We start from the raw sequence: 20279 nt of genomic DNA, 5'->3' as shown, positions 1-20279 counted from the left end.
AATGTCTTGAAATGAATGTCACCATGATATATATGTATTAGAGTTGATATTTATTATATACGGTATAACCGCAAAGTGAAGTGGCCACATTGAGTTTCTTGTTGTTTTGCCAAAATCGCTCAATGGCGTTTGAGGAACAAAGAGCTCACTTTCTTGGGGGCTGTGTGACTTCTGTTGTACTCCCGTGAAGTAGACACACTTTACTTTACTGCCCTTATTATTCACTGCCCCGCCCCCTCCACCACCATCATCCACTCGGGTGACTCACCTTTTGGGCCTGCATGCATCAGTCAGCAGAAAGCAGCGCAAACCTCGCTGCGGTTAGGCCTGCTGTGTATTCCATCCTGCACCACACACCCGCGCGCACACGCACACACCGGCCCTTCTGTTCTTTGATGGGCCCATAACTTGGGGGGTGTTTAACTCTTTTGGACAAAATAATCCCTCTTCCAGTAAAGGCCTTTTGCTCTTTGACTGGAGAGGGGGAAAGCACGCCATGTTGTTATCTGAGTTTCCATTTCCTTGGAGCCTGCTTGGGAAAGAGTGTGTTTTTGGTTATGATTAACTCTTCTGTTATTGCAGCTTTGATTTTTTTTCTTTTTCTTTTTTTTTAAGCAGTGGTGACAGGTTTGGAACGATTCAAGTGGCACCAAACGTGTCGACACTAGTGCTTGTTTTCTGCCATTCTCATTTGAAGCAACTGTGATTTGAGTTGATATCGTTACACTTGTGGTTCTTTGCAAATGTATCTTGTAAGCTACTGTGGGTCCAAGCGCGGAAGGTGTTCTTATTCTGTGGCTAAAAGCTAAATGTGGCCTCCGGGAGTGGAACCGTCACTTACCTTCGGTTTCAGTTGACGTGGGTTCGCTTTGTGAGTGAGTGGAAAAAAAAGGCTAAATGTTGTGAATGGGTTTTTTCTTCATCGTGAAAAGGATTCTGTGATATGCTGTGATCATCCATCACTGTTGTGCAGGGATGTCCAAGCCTTTTTGAGTTCACAAGCTTACCAGTGCATTTTGTTTTTCTCACAATGTACCAACCAAACTGTTGATTTGTCCATTCTTAATATTTCTGCTCTCCCTTTGATGGTTTTGTTCTCTTTTTTTTTTTTTTTTTTTTTTTGTCAGCCTCGGGATGGGCTGTTTCACCCCAATTGAGAGCTCCTTTGACAGCATGTTGTGTGTTCACAGCAACAGCTTCCAAATGCAAACGCCACACCTCCAATCAACTCCAGACCTTTTTAACTGCACATTTGATGACAGGTTAATGAGGGAAGGGCTCATATTTTAATTTTCAAATTTAATTCAAATTCAAAATCTCTGCTTTTACTTCCTGGTAGACTGCTACGTTAGCGCTTACAAATATGGGCAATCTGGAAGCCGATAATTTCACACGGACTCCTTCACACTGAGCGAGTGCAGTGTGAAAAGGGCTTAAGAATGCCAAAGAGAAGAGTTATCAGACAAGCTAACAGTAAGCTTAGCTTAAACTACAGCTAACTGTCTATGACTACTACTACCTGCTAATATTACTCTTTTTCTCTGTTTTTTTTTTTTTTTTTTTTATCAGTTTGGATGCCTTGTGGCATCATGCTGCCTCTCACAGGTCCATCTTAGTACTACGACAGACTTCTGGTTTATGGAAGTGGAATTGTGATGTTAGCTAACTTTTTGTTTTGTTTTTCTTCATCAAATATTGGGCATTTTCCATTTTAATACTGAAGTTCATGGTAATGGAGAAACTGGAACAAATTTAATTGGGATAGTTTTTTTGTTTTGTTTTGGGGTTTTTTTGCCTAATGAATTCATTTATTGAGACAAAAAAAAAAAGAAGTGTTCCTCCACCTTTTACTTTGTACAAGCATACCAATAAGGTATCGTTGAGACCGTCATCCCAATAAAGGGGCAGTGTTTTTTTTTTTTTTTGGGGCAATATTATTAGAACCTTCCTAATAGAAAGGCAATAAATTCATACGCTGACCTAAATGGAAGCATACCATTTGGTCCAAAATGATATAATTGCAATGCTGTGCGCATGTGAATTACTGTAGTACACCCATGAGTAATTACAGTATATACTGAGTCAGGGTCATGAATCAGGATTAAAAAAAAAACAAAAAACACCTCATCTTGTTATAAATTGAACACAGGCTTCCCTCTTCTGAGCTCAGAGTCTCGTCTGTTTTGTGGAGGAGTTATCTCACACACTTTCAGGACTTGGGTGGCCCCGGTTTCTTCTGTTCCACTCCAGGAGGTCCACCCCAAAAGACTAAATAAAGGTAGACAGCCCCTTCTAATCCAGACATTACAGCTGCTACACGGTGGGTCGAGGCAATCACATTAGTCATAGTTTGCTTTTGTTTTGTTTGTTTTTTTTCTCATGACTGGAGCAATTGAATGATTCCTTCCCGGAACTCAACGGTAAAGGGAAAATAGCGCCTGAGCGTTGCATTCCTACGCCGAGCACAGTCTGGGTTAGGATGACACAATGAGAAAAGTGCCACATCACCTTGTTTTAATGGATGACACGTGTACAGAGCAGCTGCTGTAGCAAGCCAGATGTTGGTGCTGTCCACTGCCGGTGTGTTTTTGCGTCCTCTCACGGGTCCGTGCCAAACACGAAAACGGTCAAGATTAAGCTTTCAGATGGATCAAAGATGCGAGTGGGCTAATTGGTCCAATTTAGTGTCTGTTTGATGTGGGAAGCTTCCTCCCTCGTTACTTCCGAGGACTCGTTTGGACATAGAAGCAACTGTGAGTCAGCGTTGCCCCCGAGTTGGTCTTTGCTCTCCCCAGGGTGCTTTTTCTTCATTCACAAAGGCTGTCGACTTCGGGAGTTTGCGCCATCTGTCATTGCAAGACGGGAGTCGAGATCGCAGGAGGGTGAGAAATGCAGTCGCTGCTTCTTGAGCCTCTGTGAAACGGAATTTACAGTCCAGTATGATGTCGATTAGCAGTAGGGATAGACCGATAATCGGCCGGGGCCGATTATCGGCGCCGATATTTGGCATTTTGACAAATATCGGCATCGGCCATTTTTTGAATCTGAAGGCCGATAAAGCTCACTGAGCAGGGGATACTTGCGAACGTAGCGAATTTGGGGTTTTCATCAGGATTTGTAAGATGTTCGCAGTCAGTTTTTATTTGTCGTAAACACATTTGGAACATATTCACACAATTTTTCACCGCGAAAATCTTTTTGAAACGTTTTTACGAACCCTAACAAAAACCCCAAATGAGCTACATTCACATGAATTTGTTACTCAGTGAGAAATTATATATAGTTTGAAAGAATTCCCCCCCCTCCCCATTTTATTGCAAATGAATATCGGCTTGAAATATCGGTTATCGGCCGACTTGACTACAAATAATCTGTATCGGTATCGGCCTTGAAAAAACCATATCGGTCTATCACTAATTAGCATACAAGAAACTACAATTAGAAATCTCTTAAGATGTAGCAAGGATGATAGCAATAGACATCTATTGTATAAACAGTCTTTCAGTTACTCTAACATAAAAGTTTTGGTATTGTTTGAGGAAGCCAGAAACCCCAATCAAGCGCGGGGGAACTTGTAAACGCACGGGTCGGCACGAGCCGAGAATCCAACCCGACTCTCTGAATTGAGGCAGACGTGCTAACCACTTTTACACTGCGCTTGTCGAGTCTCGACCTCCGTTCAGTGAACATCAAGTGGCGTGAAGACTTTTGATGTCTGCGCCTTTTCTGACACTTTACAAAAAGGACTATAGCCTCAAGAAAGGATTTTGTGTCCTTGCAGGGGGGGGATCACAAAAGGCCAAAATAAGAAGCAAAATACACATGCTGCGTTTATCATTTGTGAAAAGAGGTGTGCTGAGGGTCCTATTTGTTGTCTTTTTTTTTTTTGAAGAAAACAAAAGCTGCAACAGAAAAGCTAAGACAACCGAGGTCTACTGAGGTGCTTGCGTAATATGCTAACGTCATGTCTGATGATTGGCTATTCCATCGAGTCATCCATCTTCATCTGCTTAACCGAGTTAAGCAGCCAAATCCAGCAATTTTTATCCATATTAGAAGGCGGCCATTTTTGCATTTACTGCCAAGTGAAAATGACATCATAGTTGCTTCAGGTCTCAGGCAACAGCCAATCGCAGCTCAGCTTCACAAAACAGGTGAGCTGTAATTGGTCGTTGCCTGAGCCCCGAGCAACTGTGATGTCATCTTCAGTCGACAGCAAGGGGCAAAATGGCCGCCCCCTGAGATGGATAAAACAGCTGGATTTTGCTTCATAACTCGAATTCCACAAATTTAATATTGATTAGAATGTCACATTTAGACTAGTGAGGTCACATGTAACATTTTATTGTCAAGAAATGTTTGATGTTGACTTCCACTAATTTAGCCCATTGGATACATATCTGAAATGTGCCCACATACAGAACAGGCCTGGGTCGGAATTGGGAGGGGAAAAAATGGAATTGTACAGTTCACAATGACATGGAAATAAAATCAGGTGCATATCACAGTTGGCCCAAAAAAAAACAAAAAAAAAATGGAATGGACTTGCTCAGACATAGCTTAAGGGCTGACTTGGAGCCAGTCACAAGAAGGAGTCATGGCATGCCTCTTTCGATGACACCTCAAACTTCATTTTACACCTGTGACCTTCCTCAAATGTTCCATAGTGAAAACCACCAGAGCAATAATTAGAATTTGATACTGTATTTTCACCTTGTGAATCCATCTTCATCTTTGGTGAGCTTCACACCATCACATCTGCCATCATAAATTTCAAACTTACGTCTGAGCGCGAGCAGCGAGCAGGCAGGAGAAAGTCACAAAGGTCAAGCAGCGTTGGACGCAAGCGACCCCGCACGAGCAATCACTGCTCATCCGCGGCGAGCGCTTGTGTCATTTGATTGACAGGCCTCCACATCTAACCTTGGCCAAAGTGTGTCGAGGGCAGCGGCAGCGCGGCTGAAGGGGGCGACGCTTGTCAGCCTTGTTGAGCTTCACGCGCTAAATCCACTCGCGTGGTCGTCTTGGAGAAGGAGACGTTAGCGAGGCGGACAAAGGCTGGACGGGAGCTCGCACGTCGGATGACTTCAAGCTTGGACCGGACGTGCGACAAAAGATTCCACTGCATATTCAGACGTGTAACTTTGCCAGGCGAAAGGCCAAGAGTTATTGTTTAGATCACCCCTTGTTATAAAAAAAATATTTATATATTTTTATTTTAAATGTATTTTTCTCTTTTAACCCAAGTCAACCCCAAAAAAAAATCCTTCACTCCCTTTAGTCTAAATGCATAATTCTGATTAATATTGTTTGTGGAATATAAGCAAAAGAGCAAAATCAACCTCGTGACGGCCATTTTGCCACTTGCAGTCGACTAAAAATGACATCGCGGTTGCTCATGGCTCCCCTATTTGCTGAAGCTGACCCATGTGACTGTTGTTGTGATCGGGCGGCCATTTTGCCACTTGCTGTTGACTGAGAATGACATCACAGTCGCTCAAGGCTCGAGTCACAACCAGCTGAAGCTGAGCCGTGATTGGTCGTTGTTGCTGCTGTTGTTGTTGTTGTGATTGGGCGGCCATGTTGCCACTTGGTGTCAACTGAAAATGACATCACAGTTGCTCAGGGCAGTAACATCATCAGAATGTCATGTTTAGACTAATGGTGCTGCATATAGAACATATTATATTATTATATTATTCTGGGGTTGACTTCCACTTTAATTTATTGCGTTATTCCTTTTCCCAAATCCCACATAGAGAACAGTGGATTGAGAAAGTTGTTTTGCATTGAATTTGTTTCTCAAGAACTGCGCCTGTACGCATTACACTAACACTAAAGTACACCTAACTGTGACGGCATAGCTAGATTCAATTAGGTCTGAATTAATGAATTATATCTGGGTCTAAGAGATGTTATGTTCACTCTTCTAATTGTCTAAGGAGGGAATAATTTAGTCTTAAATGCTTTAATTTTCAAAGCGTATGCCAAATCAAATGTTTTGCACAAAATGGTTCGGAAATGAAACCCGAATTGCAATTATCTTGCTCATTGTTTTATAATTAAAAAGAAAAAAAAACATTAGATTCCAAGAAATGCTTTTTTCCCTGAACAGCCTCAATTCAGACAGTCCCATTAGTAATTTTCTTACAATTGTATTTGAGTACACATAAAACTTTTTATTTTTTAAATTCATCAACTTCTTTATCCTGCAACTCACAGGAGTGAAAGTCTCTCATATTATTAAATGTTAGTATATGGCTTAGTCAACATACTATACTAATGGTGGTGCCCTCTTGCAGTCATAATGTCTAAACAAAGAGTGAAACGACCTCATCAATGCCTTCAACACTGTGCTATGTCATGACCCAGCCCAGCTACCAGACAGGAGACATAAACACAACATGGAACTCCAACAGGCCTGTCAAAAGTTTGCGTTCTGATCTCACTCTTTCCAGCATCTCAACAATCCACCAGTCACACCCATTGTGCTGACCGGGAGCGTGGACTGGACACGTTCCTTGATTTTATGTACCCTGCCTTCAAATGTGTCCTTCGGCTGCCCTGTTGATGAGCCCTGACTGTTTCCAGAACCTTACTAATCACGGGGCATGTCCCCGACCCCTCTGACCTTTCGGACTCGGTTGTGTTTGTAGTTGTTTGCCTCGTGTCACTGAATCATCCGCACATAACTGACAATGTCTTCATTGGTAAGGCCTTGAAAGGGTTACGCTGAGGTTGGGGGGGGGGGGGGGGGGGGGCAGTGCTTCCCAGACCAGAGAGCGCAATATCTTTTGAGAGCCAAAGTGATGAGTAATGGAGCGGACTTGTGAGAAGCAGTGGGGGGGGGGGATGCATTTGCGGTTTTACACGAGCAGGTCACAACATGCCATTGTGCCTTTTCCCATCACAACACCCCCACCGCGCTCCTCCTTCAGGGTGCAAGGCAGCACATTCCATCTCCATCAATAGATAATTGGCTCAATCTGTCCTTACACGTTGACCTCAATCACAACTGTTTTCGACAGGCCTCTGGTCAAAGCCACAAAAGGTTAAAAATGTTCATTGGCAGTTTAAAGGGATACTTGACTCATTGAGCCATTTTCAGCAGTAAAAAGTTCATATTTTGTCGATAATTAATGTGGTAACTTCATTATTTCTCATGTAAAATTAGTACCTAAAAAAGTATTTTTTCTACTTGTGCTGAGGAAGCAGGTAACAACCAAACCTAGAAAACAGGTGAGCCATGATTGGCTGTTACCTACTTCCTCAGCACAGGTGATGTCATCATTAGTCGACAGCAAGTAGAAAAATTACTTTTTAAAGGTATTGTACATGAAAAATAATGAAGTTATCAAATTAATTCTGGACCAAATATGAACTTTTCACTGCTGAGAACTGGTCAGTCAAGTATCACTTTAAGAACAGGTTCATATCATCCGGCTCTGGTTATCGCGGTTGAACATAAATTTCAAGACAAGCGTGTGCATCGAAGGTCATATGTCAGAGCACCCTCTACTGGTGACAGCTTCTTTAAAAAAAAATAAAAAAAAAATTAAAAAAAGTAACCGTTCTGCCTTTTCCCCAATACACAATAAATGATTTAAACCGGTGGTATGAAAACAATGATCCGTCATACATTTTTGAGCGGCTCACGGCATATGCTAAATGGCATCTGCTAATAAATTGGTTTTATATATTATAGCTTTTTTAAATATGTAAAGAACCACCCTAAAGTCTTGGAAAATTCTAATCTATTTGACTCATAGAAAGCTGCTCAGATGCTATTTAAAAAAACAAAACAAAACTATAACCTAGCCTATAAACAATCTGCAATTGCATGCTTGACAACGTAAAAATAAATATAGTGACCCTTGCATCCTTAAATTTTTCTGTCGGGGCCCCTTAGAAAGAAGTTCGAACACCCCCGATTTAAACCAAGCATACCTGAATGCAGCCCAATCATTATATACATTTATACTGCATGATGATCATTTTGCAAGATGGCCGACATGAAACAAAGCATTGTTGCAATAATATCTTCCTCCCAGGGTGCTGGAGACAGCTTCATTGGAGCGCTGGCCTATGACATGGCTCATCATCCCACAATGCAACTGGAGGAGGTGGCCCGGAGAGCAGGTCAAGTGGCAGGAGCGAGCGTGCAGGTCATGGGCACGCAGTCCTCGTACCCGCACAAACGACACTTGGCAGCTGAGCTCTTCTGAATGCAGCGGTTCTATTTTGAATTTACCGGTTCATTTTTTTGAGCTGATTAACCAATCAAAGACTGTAGAAATAAAACGCAACTAAATCATGTCTAATGGAGCAAGCTGAAGTAATGCACACAAGCATTTGTTAATTGCAAAGTATTTGGGATAGCTTTAATGATCATTTGGTGACAGACACACATGACGATTACTCTCAGGTGCTTATAGACGAATCTAAGTTGTGGTAACCAAACATGAAGGACTTGTTAATAACAAATATTTTATACCATAGTGGAATTGTTTCTTGTGTTGTCCTGGCCTGGCTTGACGTTTTCTTTTTGAATCCACAAGGCAAATGGTCTGTTTTCAACGTTACAGGTTTATTGTCCACGTGATGACGTCCACTTCACAAAGATCTGATTTTCCTCTTCTCAAAGAATAGGACGTGCTTGCCCACTGCAACAAGAGAAAGCGCTTTTCAAATTCAAATTCAAGGGTGAAAAGATTGTGAGCTCACAAAGACACACCAGAAAAAGAAAAAAAAAAAGGAATTTGAAGTTCAGGTTTTTTTTTATTATTATTATTCTATATATCGCCATTGACCTAGACTAGAGCATTTTTTCTTTTCATTAGTATTAACCTTGTTGTGGCGCGAGCAGCATTTTCACTTGTTTTTATGTTATTTTATTATACTTTGTGTCATTTCCTCCTACGCTAAAGTTATCTTTTATGCCTTTATGCCTCTTATGTCTTATAAAGCAGCGCTGATTATGTGTGGAAAAATCAGGCTGCACAAGATGCTGCAGACAGCGACAGGATGGGATGCACTTTGCCCCCTTGGAAGAGATGGCGAGCTTTCGCCGCTGCTCCACAGCAAATGGAATCACCCGAGAGCACTTCTAGCCTTGCGACCACCCGTTCAGCTTGCTGACATCTGGTAGGACGGAGGCAGAAGGAGCTCAACAAGTGCAGAAATATGACGGGGTCAAGGAAAAGTCGGCTTGGGTCTCTCACATCGGCCACTCCAGACTGCTTCGTACAATATGGTTACGTTGAGAATGTGCACCAACCATTGGAACGTGGCCAAAGCAAATGCATTTTGAAGGAATTAATTTACATGTGGCAGACTACATTATTTTTTAAAAACGAGCACTAGAGTGTATACATTTTCTTTCCTTCACCAGTAAATCATTAGGTGGACAAAACTGTATTTAAGACTTTATTCACTTCACATTGATTTCATGGTGCAGGCAGCAACAATCCTTATGTTTTATTTGTTATTATTTTTGAATATTGCGACTTTTGTTGTAACATTTTCAGAGGAGGCAGTGGGCATGAGTCATAGTGACCACTGGTCATAGTTTCTGTACATGAAGTGATGTTGATTCTTCTATAAGAGCTTCTTATGAAGACCTAACGGCTTAACGATGTCTTATAAAATCAAAAATATTGGGACAATTGATTTTAATATTTTCACAGAATGACGTAGTAATGAGCAGAGATGTGCACAGAATTTATGGTGACGATTGGTCGTAGTTTTCTAACATGAGGTGACATTACTGTTTCTGTGAACATGCATTCGTAAATTCTTTCACTTTTAATCTGAACCGTGGACTTTCCGACCCGTTTCATAACTCGATCTTATCTTACGCAGCCAACTCTTACCAATCGGATCATATTTGAGTAGCACAAGTTTGTCTCGGAGACGGTTTCTCTTGATGTTGACGAAGTAGCCCGTCCCAGCAGCGCTCATCACCTGCACAAGGATGTTTCTGGAACAGGGCACACATTCACGTTACTGTCTTGCTCCGATAATCAAGAATATTGTTATGGTGTCGATCACTTGTCGCTTACTTTGACTTCGCCTTTGCCACTGAAAAATAAAAAAATAAATAAAAAAGTCCGTCAAATGAATGATACCAAGAAACACACCGATTCCAAGCAAGCAAGGATGCTCATAATGCTTGTTTTTTGTTTGTTTGTTTTTTTAGCGACAATTACTTATTGATATTTCACATTGTGAATATGTACGGATGTATAAAAAGAGACTATGTTGCAACTAGCAAGCCACATACGCAACACTAAACAATAATGCTAACATGGTAACGCTAGTTCATAAAAGGCTAAAATCATGTCCTATTTTACACATCTTTCACTGTAAAGAATAAGCGTTGCATACTCACGGTTTATGGAGGTAAGAAACATTTTTTTCCCAGGGGAAAAAATGGGAAAAGAGCTTTTAAATATACTTGTTAAAGCATAATCTGTAGCGTGCCAAACGGGTAAGTCACATTGAAACATCTACTTCCGGATTAGCGCAAGATGCATTTCCGCTGAGTAGCTATTTTTAGTTGTCGTTTTCCCGTTTAATGAAAATAATCAGTCAATATATGTCAATAATAGACTATACTGTATATTTAAGACGAAAAATAAAATATTAATGCCAATAAATTAACTTGAGTTTGTTTTTGTTTTTTATTGAAGAAAAATGTTTACATATTTGTTTATCGTGTCGCCATCCTCAGAGGTTGAAAAAAGTAACAATTAAGCCTATTTTGACAAATGAGTCGAAAGATATCTGTTTTCAAATGTTGGTAATTAAAGTAACAAGTCGACTTCAGAAAAAGAAATACAGTACTCAATATAGTACAGATATCTAAAAGAAAATTCTACGTGGGTTAAATTCCAAGATTTTACTCAAGTAAATACTGTATCTGTTACAAGCTATGAAGAAAAAAGGAGAAGCAGAAGTAGAATCATTTGTTCACTATTAATCACGATTGATGATGTGATTTAGTTTAGAAAATGCTTGACAACAATAATTATAATTGATTTATAATCATTGGTCTACAAAAAGGAGTTTGGAATGACACAAATGAATCACTATTTTTACTTGAAAACTATCCAGCAGCAGGGTTTTTATTTAGTTATACATTAATATAATGAATGTGCTTTGCACATAATTGTAATCCCAGCTTTGTAAAACAATGGTTTTTATCTGCTTTATGAAATATTTAATATGTATTGTAAGCTGTTAAATCATGTTGTTTCAGGTTTTACAATTCCATTGATGTCAGTCCTGGGGATGCTATACCAAATGGAAAACAAGTCTACCATTTGACCTCAACTATCTCGAGCAGCTTCTGAAAGCATGATGGTAATCAAAATAAATGTGTGGGGTTTTTGTTTGTTTGTTTGTTTGTTTGTTTGCTTTAATATAATCAATAACATGGTGGGATAAGAATGTCCTGGGATTACAAACAGTTTGCAATCAACTAGTTTGCACAGTAAGTAGCGAAAGAATGAGTTGTCACGGGGCGCTTCAGACCTTTTCATGTTAGTAAATATTTGATGTCTCGGTCCTTTTGGGTGGCAGAAGGCGAGCGCTGAATGAAGTAAAAATGCCCAATTCATCCATTAAATCAATGTTCCACTGTACAATGGACCCCCACACAGTTCGACACTTGTGGAGTATTATTTAAACATATTTTTTCTAATATATCCCTTATATTATATCCCTTTTTTTTTTTTTTTTTTTTTAGGTGGGGGCAGAAAACGCTTATTGGCTGTTTATCCTTGCTAATTTTCACTATTCGCAGTCCAGACGTTGTCTATCCTCCTGATTAGTGGTGTACAGTATCTGAAGTACATTTTTATAGCAACTTCACCTGCCACTATAAACAACAAATAGTACAGCTAATATAAAGGGCCTAAAATCTGAGCGTGTGCCAAGTGAGAGGGGTTGCCAGCTGAAATGAACATGGATGTTATTGGACCGGCGGAGCACTGTAACCCGGCAGCTGTCAGGATGTGTGAAGGAGCTTACGTCATTGTGGGTTAATTCTGAGAATGAGGCTGAAACCACTTGCTTCAGCTCTCCTCCTCCTCCTCCTCCTCCGTACTCATTCAGCACTCTAAAACCACTCCGGACGTGAGCTGCGCTTTCCTTCTCCCACTTCATAGCACTTTTACTCTATTCCACAAGCACTATCTTCTCGAGCTTATTTACCAGCCTGAGTATCGCTCATGCACACTTAGCACTTATATGAGCCCAAAGGGCTCAGCTCAGGATTTCTCACTGTGGTTTACATTACGTGAAAATGTTCCAAGGCTTTATTTAAAAAGAGGAATCCGAGATTATTCACTAAGGTGGCCTGGGTGAGACCAGAGGTCATTATTGGGTGGCGCGTAACACACAACATGTAGTATGTATAAGATAAGAGGAATATTGAGGAAGTTTGCCAAAATCATGGAGGAGTCGCCTCCTCCGTGTAGATAAAAAGTTCATAAGAAGGGTGTTTGACAACTGAGAGGATTCAGAACTGAAATTAGCAACAGCTCAACAAGTTAATTACCTCATTTAGATTTTTTGTTGGATTTTACATTCAAGTCAAGTTTAGTCAAATTTATTTATATAGCCATTAATCACAAAAGAGTGTCAAAGTGCTTCACACAACCACAGTTGACAAATATTAATGACATCCCCTGATTTTTAAACCCCAACTGGGGAAATAAAAAAAATAAAAAAGAAAGAAACCTTGAAGGTTGAGAATCCCCCTTCCAGGACGACTAGACTGCAATGGATGCCAAGTGGCCATCAATTTACACAATATGTGTTGCTATGCTATGCAATGTTAACTAGAAAAGTGTGAGAATCCAAAGAACGAGTTGAAGCAATTGCAAGAAGACGCCGTCACTCAGAGAAGTGGATCTCCCTCCAAACCTGGTTCTGTTTGGTCAATACAAAAATTGTCATAGCCTGCTTCTGATCTGAACCTGGTCAGGTTGGCGCAAAATCCGTACAACAGCATCCAATTCAGCCACTGACAACAAACTCCCTCTCCAAGCCAGCCCACCAGGTTAGATTCATAGACTCCGCTACGCTAACTCACCGTGACCGAGACCTCTTTTTATGACATAGGCTGTCGTTACCTCTTAGTTTTTTTGTTTGTTTTTTTTTGTTTCAGTTGACAATGACAAACTACTTTCCCTGCTTGTTTTGTTGCAGACCCAGATTTGACTTTTTTTTTTTTTTTTTTAAATCTTCAATTCACATTGAGAGCTAATCTCTTGTTTACAACCTCCATCAAATCTTGTTCATGTTTTGTTTGCATGTAAATCCAGCATTTGCATTTGAAAATCTTTTTGTTTGTATTCTAATTTGCCATTTATAAAAATATGCATTTGACCAGAATCTTATGCAATCCTTCTTTGCATTGAAAGGAAGGAGGCTGCTCGAGCAGCAAAAATGTGACATGTCCTTTTTCCGCTTGCGTACGTGTGCGCGATTGTGTCAGGTATGATGTCATTCGCTGATGTGCATCAGGTTGCTATGGCTACACCAATGCTTTCATCGTGACGCTCTCCGCAGAGACAATTGTTCTTTCCATATGAAAGCTGTGAAATCCATTTAATAAATACAACATAAGGCACGCAAACTACAATTATTAAACCATTGTTCACATTATGCAGCAATGTGTCTGCAATAATCAAAAAAAAAAAAAAGAAAATTGTTGTTCACACTCATTTGTACACATTGCCACACATGAACATGTAGGCAGACGTCCTAATCATTTGTTCCCTTCGAGTTTTTCCTTGCTCGTCAGCTACTCTATGCAGACGTCCTGATGACCACCGAGTTATAAAGAGTCATGTTATAAAAGCGGCAGCTAATATGTCCTCCTCCCATCTGTCTGCATTTCTCTGTGTTCCATGACGCAAAGCCTGAGTGGGAGTGGATAAACCTTCTGCTCCCTGAGAGGACTGAGTGGGCTGCTGCCATCCGCTGTGCTGTGCAGAGTTGGAGGCAGGGATGGAGGACAATAGAGAAAAAGAGGAGGAGAAGGAGGAGGGCTTGGATGCATCTATGGGGACACATCTGAACAAGAGTGAAGTGGAATGGGATGGAAATGAGCAAAGTGAGTGATAGAGATTATAGCATGCAGTATATGGGGAAGAGGTACGCATGAGTGAGGAGACGGACAAAAAAAAGTCAGGGCTGGTGAGAAAAGTGTCTAATAATGGCAGCGTAATGACAAAAAAAACAAACAGGCGACAAACCACTTGCAAACCTCATGTCATGCTTTTAGGTTGCTGCATGCTAGTATTAGATTAGTCGATCAGAATACTAATAAACTGATAAGTCACTAAGTTCATTCTGTAAAAGCCCTAAACTAACATTTAAACCAATTAACTAAAACTAATAACAACAACAACAGAAAAATGTTGCTGAATTATACTGAAATAAGTTCAATTTGAGCTATTTCGATGTGCCTAATGAAGTGTCTGGTGAGTGTGATATGATCTTTTTGAGCAGACAAAACTGCCACACTAAGCACAGTTAATTATAAGAATTAATGAACTGGCTTTTATTATATTTGTGTGCCCACAAATATTGCATTAGCATCAACAGTGCTGGCCTCCTCCTACTACACATATGGGACAACGAGCGCTCACTCCCACCTATAATGTGCCTCGCTATTAACCCCAGCAAGTAAACTCGTAACAACAGCAACTGTGTGCTGTATTATATTGCATATATGATGTGGCTAATTTGGACAAGGTTCATAAAGTTTTGTGATCATTTGCTCATCACTTTTTCTAATGATGCAAGAACATAACATTTGTTATTTTAATTGGAGAAAATTCTTACAAATCTGAAATAAAAACGTGTTTATGCATAGTAATGCAACAGGAAGCCTAATAATGTGGCCAATGTCAATTTGTGGCCCCTGTGAAGAAAAATACTTTTTTAATTTTCTCTTATTAGGTATATAACCGGGTGCCACTCAAATATTTGTCTGCATCATGTTAGAACCATCAACATTCAGTCAAGTGGAAGTAAAGTGAGTCACAAATCACGATAATGAGATATTTGAATGGTCAGTGAAGTTAGCTCTTTGCTAGGCTCTCATACTCCACACAGGGATCCTAGCAGCAACAACAACAACAACAACAACAACAAAATAAACACTGCTAACAGTGTTTTCAGTGGAAAACTAAACAAAACAAAACAGTTGTCTGTAAAAGTGGCAACGTAAGATGGCTGTCCGTCTGGTCAGCACACACGTACCATTTTCTTACTTGTCACGTGGTGTCACTCATACTCAACAACTGCTACATGTTTACAAGTCTTTAACTTGAGAAACTCATTTCTCTCATTGTTGTATTGGTGTCTATTTTGCAATTAGGCTAAATCCAGCTCTGAGGTAACAAGTGACACCTTCTGTTTCCATGCTTCCGGTCGCTAGGCAACGTCACCAATGATGGCGGTGCCAAGAGAGGAACGAGAGAGGAAGTAGCACCCTGTGGCCCACCTGCCTCCATTCATCTTGGCGGTGCTGCTAAGGTTTTGTCGCTCACCCATATTGAGTCAGCGAGGAGGTCTGCCACAGCATGCTGCGTTTCCTATTGCTTTCGTTTTATTAGCAGGATTTTCACTGCGCTGGAGTCTGCGCAATAGATTGGGAAGGACACAATCATGATTGTCTCTTCCGCAAGACACTGCTGCCATCTGTTGTTCTGCCCAGCCCGTGCTATCAGTTTAAGGCAAAACATTTTCACTCTCAGTTGATAACTGAGCACAACAAAAACCTTCAAATAAAAGTTAGGCGCTAGCTAGTGTTGGATTGACTTTATTGCTGTCAAAACATGTTCCAATGACTTTTCTAATTTTGTGTCTTCGTCTTCTTCTTCTTCACAGTAACCATTAACAGTTTGTTAAAAGTGCATAAGGAGTTACTAAAATTTGTGTCCTTCAAAAACATTCATAACATTCAACACTGTTAATAAAATTGCTTGCGCTTTTGGTGGCTTGGACAAGCGGCTGTTGTGAAGGATGCCAAATTTGCCATGCAGGAGAGAAGCAGCAGTTGTGTTTGGTTCCTGTACAAATGGAGAGAATACTGCATTGTGCCATACAGGTGAGTCTGACGATTCATTTGGGGGATTTTTAATAATGTGAAGGATGCAAAACATGAAACTTGTTGAGTAAATTGATTTTTGTGGGAGGAAAAAAATGCATAGAATGAGTTCTTACGCTTAAAGTTGGTTTGCTGTTTAGATGTTTTTGTCTTCATTGTTGAATTGCACTTTTCAATTAAAATAAAAAATAAAAAATCACAATCTGTGGTTATTTTATTATTTGCTTCAAATCATTTGTTATGGAAGAGTTGATCTTTTAGTCATACATTTGAATTAAGATACTAGCCCCTATTTTAAAATGGCATTTTTGTCAAACACGTGGTTTGGAAGTTTGCAGTCCTTTGTATCCCCCCTGGTACCGCTTTTCTTAATAATTTGTTCCATGAAGGAGATTGTGTCACTAAGAAATGCGCACCTTGAAGCATACTTCTGACCAAATCAAAAGCCTTCAAATTGCACTGGAAATCTATTTCTCTCTCTCTCGGGTCGTCATCACAGTCAATTAAAGCTCGCCGCACTGATGTGCACTAATGATGTAGTCAGACAGTAATTGCACGTTAATTTCACTTTTGAAACTGACTGCAGGGACATAAATCAAGGTTGAGTACCCAGAGAGAGCGACGTCAGTGGACCTCCATTGAGTGCTTCACCACTCTCGAGACATGACTCAAATAAGAAGCAAATACATATAAACATTCGAAAGGGCGGGGCATCTGCTTGCCATATAGTGCACATGCTGCAAGTGTCATATGATTACAAAGCTTGTCCATTTTGAGATTTCTCCACAAATGGCCTCCTTGAGGTTGTTGTATTCTTGCACAAAATATGAGGCAATCTCCCTCTCTATTTGCTTTTAGAAGCCGTCTTAAAACCCACCTATATTCTTCGGCTTTGGCTTTTTTGTTATGAATTTGATGTTTATTTATTTATTTATTTCAATATTCATTCATTCACTTACCTACTTCTCGTTATTAAATATTATTATGTATGTGTTAGTATTATTGTGTACGTAAAGCTTGTGCTTTGTATCCCTTTTTCAATCAGTGAACAGGAAGTAGAAACCTGGGCGGCTAAAAGTAGTTTCTCCACCAAAGAGATTTTTGCCCCCCCCCCCCCCCACACACACACACACACACACACATTCCGCCAGTGGGTCAGTGGGTGAGGGACGAGTGGAGCCATGAGGAGAAGCTGTGGCCTAATGCCGCCATCCAGGGGAGAGTGTGGGCGCCATTGGCCCAGAGAACGAGGAAGACAAGGACCTCGAAGGCCAAGTGGGTTCTAGGCGGTATACGAAGCTAAAAATGGACACGATGACGCTCAACACTTCGGCTTATTGATTTGTCAGCTGCTATTTCAGCAATGTTAAACAACAGATGAAGGAGAGGGAAACTTGACATCATCCGCTCATATCACTTGCGCCCACATTTTCTCTGATTGCGCAATCACCTGTGGTGGACTCAAATATGGTTTTCCTGTGTACAGTGGGCCATATTTGGTAACAAGTTCACATCTACTGCCGGATGAATTGAATACATTCGCTGTATTGACTTAATGTGTTGTTTTCTTTTTTGGTCATACAGCAGCCAATATATCCTTGTCAAATGTGTGATTAAAGTTAAGCACTGCAGAAATAATACACGTTATTAATTCATGATTGATGTTGTGTGCAAGTTATCAGTCAGGTTCTGTGTTTTGTTGATTTTGTTTTAGTTGTCGTGTTTTCCTTGGCTCCCTTTTGTCTCGTTAAGTTTTACTGTGTCCATATTTGTGCTTGTCAACCTTTGTGTCATCCAATCAGCTCCATCAGCCGTGTGTCTTGTTATTTTATGTTTGTATTTAGTTGCTTGCTTTTGTTTAGCCCATATTTGTTCATTGTCTGTGTCATATCTCGTTGTATTGCTGTTTATGCCTCAATCTAGTCCCTTGGCAAAAGTATAGTTTTCATAGTGTTTATTTGGCTGCTTTGTACTTTCGACTTTTTTTTTCGCCTCTCTCTCTCTCTCAAACTAGTGAAGGAAGCAATATTTTGTATTCCCGCCATAAAAGAACAACGTAATCTTTAGAATGTCACACAAGAAATGAACAAACAGCCCCTCACATCCAAGCTCTCTTCGACGAACGAAAACGAGTCGAACCTGTTATCTGCACTGCCACACGATCCACGCAGTATCAGCAAACTGCCGCTAGAGGGCAGAAAAGTCCACTGTTCATACTGTGGACATATTGTGTCAGCAATCGGAAATGGATAATGGTGCTGACTTTAAATTCGAATTTAAATAGAGACTAGTATACTGTACTTTTGACAAAATACTGCAGTGGCTTTGTTTGGAGCCGTTGGTTTTTTTTCGTTTGTTTGTTTGTTTTATTTTTGTTTCGTTTTTGTTTTTAAACGTAAAATATTGTTTAGGCGGCCTTACCTGAAGCCTAGCGGCTGTATTAAAAATATAGTTTAACAGCCTGACAAGGTTGTCCAAAAGATTACTGACAATCTGTGAATGGGATATTTGCTGTTAATCCAATTATTCCTTGCTTGCAAGGGAACACCGTTGCTGCCCTCGTGTGGCCACAAATGTCAACGTCAAGGCTCAATTAGGCCGATCCAGACATTTGCTTGAAAAGTTATGGGACATTTGTTTTAGAATCCGTTTGCTTTGGAGCACAAATAAAACAAGGAGAGAAAAAAAAACGTTTGTAAGTCTTGGTCCTTGTTGACTTGCTGGCTATATACAGTAGTAGATGGGATTTTCATTTAGTGAGATTTGGAATTAGGCCACAGATTCCTTGGAAAGTTTAGCAGGTCAGTGACCGGAGGTGTTAAGATGGAAAGCCTCTCACTCACAAGCCAAAATGAGCTAAAGACACTGCAAGCTGCACCCTCTACACTGCAAAACGGAAAAAAATAATTTTAAGGACTATAAAACCATTCATGCATGAAGCAAAAATCCTGCTCCACCAGTACATGCATAATGTAATATTCACAGGTTTCTTGCAGGAAATGAAAGCAGGATGTAGTTTTAAATTGTATTCATCAGAATCCATTGATAGATGATCATTTGCAACTTAGGTATGGAATACCATATCATATGCTCACATACGTCAGCGTTTTAGGGAAGATAGTGGTTGCAAAGATTGATATCGCTGAAACAAGATAAGATGCCTCATTGATACTAAAACGTCCATTTTCAACACCACTTACAGTATTCTGTTGTCATCATGGGGTGATGGAGCCTCTGCGTTTGCTTTCTCTGGGAAAAGTCTGGTTATTGAGGATTACGAGAATTTGATGCAAAAATGCTCCGTGCAACCTAATGCATATGTTAAATGGCTAAAATAATGTCAACATTAGCTAATGCCATTTTGATATGATGAACATCCACACGTTGTACACATACCATGACAACATCTATTTCCTAGATGAATAGCCGTTTTTAGATGAGCAAAATCAATATACAAATAAAATATGGTTATAGCAAAGTGGATTTGTTTATCGCTGTAGTCTCAAATGATGAGTATCATGAAATACTTCAGCTTTGGGTGTGCAGAACATTAGCCGTTTTCTTGTTCATTCCTTGCCAATCTTACGTCCTTGTGAGCTTGTGAAACATCATCAGTCACGGCGCAAGTACTGTTCATTGTCACGTCACTTCAAAACAAGCAGCAGTTTGACAGATGGGAAACGAAAGACAAACAAAAGAGGCCTCAAGCTGATTCATGCCACACCCAGTTGAAGTTCACTGTAAAACTATGTTTCGTTTTAGTATGATGACAAAGAGAATTACTTATTGCGTGCTTCAAACAACCAAACAACTTCGCCTTCCGCGAGCCTCAACACAAACACACACTGCAAAACTATCCTTTTTGTTTGCATGAATGTATTTTACTGCTCCCTGGTGGCCAAGTCATGCACATCAGAAAGAGCCACAATGAAATCATCATGATGCACAAACATGGTTTTTTTTCTGATAGTGAATTATGCCATATGTTTTAACAAAATACATAAATGAACAATAATATGTACTTTTGATGTATTGTCATTAATAAGAACAGTACACAAAATTTTGTTATTTTTGGGGGAGGCTGCGACATATTAATGATATAAATAATTTTAATGGGGTAAGATGATTTTATATCCAATTGTATAAGCAT

General features: G+C 40.1%; 2 protein-coding genes across 5 annotated transcripts in view; one reads left to right on the top strand and one right to left on the bottom strand.

Moving 5' to 3' along the window:
* Positions 1 to 15816, top strand: part of rbks (ribokinase) — a 36634-nt gene extending 20818 nt beyond the window's left edge. For 2 of the 4 annotated variants that reach the window (XM_077539944.1, XM_077539943.1), the window contains exon 9: positions 8052 to 10119. In XM_077539944.1, the coding sequence (XP_077396070.1) occupies positions 8052 to 8225 (174 nt within the window). In that variant the 3' untranslated portion in view covers positions 8226 to 10119. Of the gene's footprint in view, positions 1 to 8051; positions 10120 to 11260; positions 11365 to 13930; positions 14126 to 15457 lie in introns of those variants that run through there. The other 2 variants (XR_013287725.1, XR_013287726.1) reach the window with 2 other exon arrangements.
* mrpl33 (mitochondrial ribosomal protein L33) lies at positions 8352 to 10545 on the bottom strand. The gene is made up of 4 exons (XM_077539946.1): positions 10391 to 10545; positions 10062 to 10080; positions 9873 to 9979; positions 8352 to 8663 (listed from the first exon to the last, which is right to left on the bottom strand). Exons 1-4 carry the CDS (start codon positions 10506 to 10508, stop codon positions 8614 to 8616), a joined length of 294 nt encoding a protein of 97 aa, XP_077396072.1. The 5' UTR covers positions 10509 to 10545; the 3' UTR covers positions 8352 to 8613.
* Positions 15817 to 20279: the final 4463 nt, after the last annotated feature.

The sequence above is a fragment of the Festucalex cinctus genome, chromosome 12, assembly GCF_051991245.1.
Source record: "Festucalex cinctus isolate MCC-2025b chromosome 12, RoL_Fcin_1.0, whole genome shotgun sequence".
Lineage (NCBI taxonomy): Eukaryota > Metazoa > Chordata > Actinopteri > Syngnathiformes > Syngnathidae > Festucalex > Festucalex cinctus.
The sequence above is the reverse complement of the archived record's forward strand: the minus strand, read 5'-3'. Positions and strand labels throughout refer to the sequence as shown.